The sequence below is a fragment of the Colobus angolensis genome, unplaced genomic scaffold, assembly GCF_000951035.1.
Source record: "Colobus angolensis palliatus isolate OR3802 unplaced genomic scaffold, Cang.pa_1.0 Scaffold36, whole genome shotgun sequence".
NCBI classification, from domain to species: Eukaryota; Metazoa; Chordata; class Mammalia; order Primates; family Cercopithecidae; genus Colobus; species Colobus angolensis.
In genome coordinates this window covers 2153847-2158209 of record NW_012116932.1, presented here as the reverse complement: position 1 = coordinate 2158209, position 4363 = coordinate 2153847, and the positions used below count along the sequence as shown (strand labels likewise).

General features: G+C 47.7%; 1 protein-coding gene across 1 annotated transcript in view; it reads right to left on the bottom strand.

Moving 5' to 3' along the window:
* Positions 1 to 814: 814 nt before the first annotated feature.
* Positions 815 to 4363, bottom strand: part of CASP14 (caspase 14, apoptosis-related cysteine peptidase) — a 10069-nt gene continuing 6520 nt past the window's right edge. The window contains exons 5-8 of the mRNA XM_011953225.1: positions 4165 to 4281; positions 3906 to 4009; positions 2534 to 3451; positions 815 to 2225 (exon numbers count right to left, since the gene is read on the bottom strand). Coding sequence (XP_011808615.1) covers positions 3347 to 3451; positions 3906 to 4009; positions 4165 to 4281 — 326 coding nt within the window. The 3' untranslated portion in view covers positions 815 to 2225; positions 2534 to 3346. The remainder of the gene's footprint in view (positions 2226 to 2533; positions 3452 to 3905; positions 4010 to 4164; positions 4282 to 4363) is intronic.

Below are 4363 nucleotides of genomic sequence, written 5' to 3'. Positions count from 1 at the left end.
TGGATCAGGAATGATGTACTCATGCCAATAGACAGGTGTCAGCTACCCGAGTGCTCAGAGGAAAAAGGCTTTGAGGTTACACTTGATTTCATTAGGAAAAGTAGATGTGATTGATTAGTCATGTCTACCATGGGCACTAGGCTAGAGAAAAGTGGCACACTTGCTAAATGTCTTTGATGCTGTAACTAGTCCGCCTCCAATGTCCCTTATAGTTCTGAAAAGCGACATTTCTGTGTCCGCATACTTCCTTGGAAACATTCTGGAGATGGAACAATTATGTAAAAGATAGTCATTCAGCATGAAAATGTGACCTGTAACTTTGCAAATTCCCAACACGTCTGTTTTTATGAAAGGGACAGGAGCTTGGTGTGGTGGGTCACATCTGTAATCTCAGCACTTTGGGAGGCCAAGGCAAGAGGATTGCTTGAGACTAGGAGCGTGAGACCAGCCTCAGCAACATAGCGAGACCCTATCTCTACAAAAAAATAAGAAAATTAGCCAGGTGTGGTGGTGCGCACCTATAGTCCCAGCTACATGAGAGGCTGAGGTGGGAAGATTGCTTGAGCCCAGGAGGTAGAGGGTGCAGTGCGCTATGATGGTGCCACTGTACTCCAGCCTGGGTGGCAGAGCAAGATCTCATCTCTTAAAGAAAAAAAAAGGAAAGTAGACACAGGATGAAGCTTCTGATTCTCCATTTGTGATAGACACACCTGGGAGGAAGCCGGCCGCTGGGAAGAAAGAAAGTAAATCCATAGCTCCTTTCGTATCAGCCTCACGGTTTCAGCGCAGAACAAAGATTTCAACACTTTCTTTGAAAGTTTGACCACTATTTATTGAACACTCATTATGCAGATCAAGGGCTTGTTCCTTGCCCTCCAGAAGTGGTCATTTCCAGCATATAATCCTGGGTGAGAGGGCAGGACCAATCAGAAAAAAGAGAGGAAATGGCTTTCTGGAAAAAGTAGGGGTGGGAGGTAGTGGAAGAGGGGTAAAGAAAGAGAGAGGGCCCTCCAGTTTGGGGGAAATGGTGATAGCAAAGGCTTAGAGGCAAGGGTGAGTAAGAGGACATTAGCCTTGTTGAAAGAGTGAAGTCATGGTGGAAGAGATGGGAGATGAGTTTAGCTAAGTGCTGGTAGATGGCAAAATTGGAAGGGTGTGAGGGATCCTGATGTGTGGTTTGACTTTGGTCTTTATTTGATTGATTTATTTATTTTGGAGACCAGATCTCACTCTCTCACCTAGAGCTGGGATGCAGCGGCATGATCATAGCTCCTTGCAGCCTCAAACTCCTGGGCTCAAGTGATCCTCCCACCTCAGCCTTCTGAGTAGCTGGGACTACAGGCATGTGGCACCATAGTCAGCTAATTATTATTATTATTATTATTTTTAGAGATGGGGTCTTGCTGTGTTGCCCAGGCTGGTCTCTTAAATCCTGGCCTCAAGTGATCCTCCCACTTCAGAGTCTCAAAGTTGGGATTACAGGTGTGAGACACTGAGTCCAGTACCCTGGTCTTTAAATAATAGGGTATGTTGTGTCTTCTTGAGTGTTCCAGGGAGATGACTGTTATAGATGGTATGGAGGACACATGAAAAGTGAGACGGAAAAGCAGAGAGGCAAGGGAGGAAGTTGGTTGCAAAGATGCAGATATGAGAAGATGAGGACTTGAGCCTGCACAGTAACACATCAGGGAAGAGAAGACCAGCATGAAAGTTGTTTGAAAATCAAGCTGGACTGGTCATGGTGTCTGGTGGCATATGAAGGATGCAAAAAGAGAGGGGTCATAGACTAACTGCAGAAATCTGAACCTGGGATCTGAGGTTGAGGATACCAGGGAATGCTTGGAGGAGTAACCAGGAAGAAAAGGTTCATCTTTAGCCCTGAGTTTTCAGTGATGCTGGATGTACCCATAGGTTATTTGAGCAGGAAAGGTCAAAGCTGGGGATGGGGAGATACAGGCTGTAGAGCTGGAGGACAGTGAAGCCGATCCGACTTCCAGCCTGGTGCTGCAAGGTTACCTAGAGGTAACCTTGGCTGGTGGTTATTGAGAATTCCTAGAAACTTCCAGAAAGCTCCTACCTTGGAGGTAGGGAAAATTTTTATTAGACATCTTCACTAATTAGAAAAGTTTTCCGATGGATCAAGACTTAGCATGTTGTGGAAAGGAAGCTAGGCTGGAAGTCAAACCTTGTCCTTGCCTCTGTCTTACTGTATTGCATTTGACAAACTTTTTTTTTTTTGAGACGGAGTCTCACTCTGCTGCCCAGGCTGGAGTGCTGTGGCCGGATCTCAGCTCACTGCAAGCTCCGCCTCCCGGGTTCACGCCATTCTCCTGCCTCAGCCTCTGGAGTAGATGGGACTACAGGCGCCCGCCACCTCGCCCAGCTAATTTTTTGTATTTTTTAGTAGAGACAGGGTTTCACTGTGTTCGCCAGGATGGTCTCGATCTCCTGACCTCGTGATCCGCCCGTCTCGGCCTCCCAAAGTGCTGGGATTACAGGCTTGAGCCACCGCGCCCAGCCGCATTTGACAAACTTTTTAGCCTCTGTGGTTAGGAGAGGTTAAATATAATGCTGTCTGCAAAATAGCAAGGTGACAACAGGGAATTTGCCATAGCTCCAACACACTCTCATTCAGAGTAGTTGAATGCAAGAATAGTTGAATGGGTGGATTTTATTGGAGAGAGGGCAGAATCCAGGGTTTCAGGGGGAGGGGTGTTAGGAGGAAGAGATCCAGAAAGGCGGAGACAACTTCGTTATCTAGAGAGGCCATGAGCTAGGAAGAGAGTGGAGTTAGGACACCAACTTGCTAGCCAAGGAGGAATGGTTTTGGACAGAAAGGATGGTTCTTGCCTTACTAATTCTCCAGGGTAAAGGAGGGAACTGGAAGTTGGGAATGCATTGGCTTAAGGAGGAGGTTTTATCTCCAAGTGAGATGCAGGAGCCAGCAGAAGTTGGACTGGGGTAGGAGGGATTGAGTGGGCATTGGTTTGTCTGTGGAAAATCTTCAGCTCTATCCAGTTTCTGCTTTGGGAGGAAGAAAGAAGACCACAGGAACAGAAAGTGGGATAAGTGAATGCACTCTTAGGTCTCTTAGGTTGCATTAATAAAGATAGAAAGTCCGGCCTGAGGGAGGTGATGTTAATGTTACCACTAGGCCTTGTGCTAAGTTCTGGCTGGCTTGCTCTAAGAAGGACAGGGGGACCTGCATGAGGGGTGTGATGAAAAAGAAACTGGGTGCCATTTAGCCTTGGGAAGAGAAGATCTTAGGGAGTGGTAAGAGCTGCCTCTAAATTTCTGTGAGACAGTAAGAGTGCTGGAAGGAAAGCTCCTCCCTGTCTTTCTACTTCTACTGCAGATACAGCCGTTTCCGGAGGGTGCTTTGGATTTCAGGGTTCGTTTTCTTTGCTTGTCCTTCCTGAACCATCTCTGCTTCTGCCATCCGCCGGGTCACCTGCAGCAACAGGTATGGTGAGCTTGGAGCAGTCAGTGTCATGGACTTATGGGGGGAGGGTTAGGGAACGGGGCAGGTGGGTATTCTTGTCCTAAGATGAGAGACATTTATGGTCTCCTCCTATACCATAGTTTGTATGGAATCCTTGGCTGGGCATTTTTTTTTTTCTAATTTGCAATAAAAACATATAAACATTAAAAGAAAACAGTTTTCCCAAACATTGTTTATATCCAAGGGGGGTTTGTTTATAGAAATGTATCTCACATACTGTGGGTTTTAAGAGTCCCTGCATTTGGGAAAGTTGTTGGAAAGTGGGCATCTTAGTTTCTGTATTGAGATCTGGGTTGGATCTGGGGCTGAGGGAAATGGAGAGGAGTTAGGAGGAGGCTCGGCCTCCTCTGCCTGCACCCTACTTGGCCTGGGTGGTGGTCCCAGCTACCTTGTGTCAACTCACCTCTGTCAGAAGCTCCAAGATATGTCCTTTCCCCTTCGTGAACACATCCACCAGGGTCTGGATAAAGCACGAGCCTTTCTGATCATGTCGGTAGGCGATGTATCCTGGGAATTCCAGAGACGTGAGTTCGGGGGAGCTTCAGAGGGTAGGTAGAGGGGATCCTGGAAGGGGGTGGGTCCTGGAGGAGAGGTTCAGGGATCGGGAGTGGCAGGTGATGGGGAATAGCAGAGGGAGCCCTGGGCCAGCTGGGCGCTCATACCCTCCACCGTGGAGTAGATGTGCAGGGCATCTGTGTACGTTGGGATGGTTTGGGGGCTGTCTTTGGTGACCATCACAATCTCATCTCCACCTACTGTTTCACCAGGGTCCTTTTGTTCTGAAACAACAAGGAGAGGACGAGGCAAAGTCAGAGAGAAAGGTAAGGAAAGGGGCCGAGCAGGGTGGCTCACACCTGTACT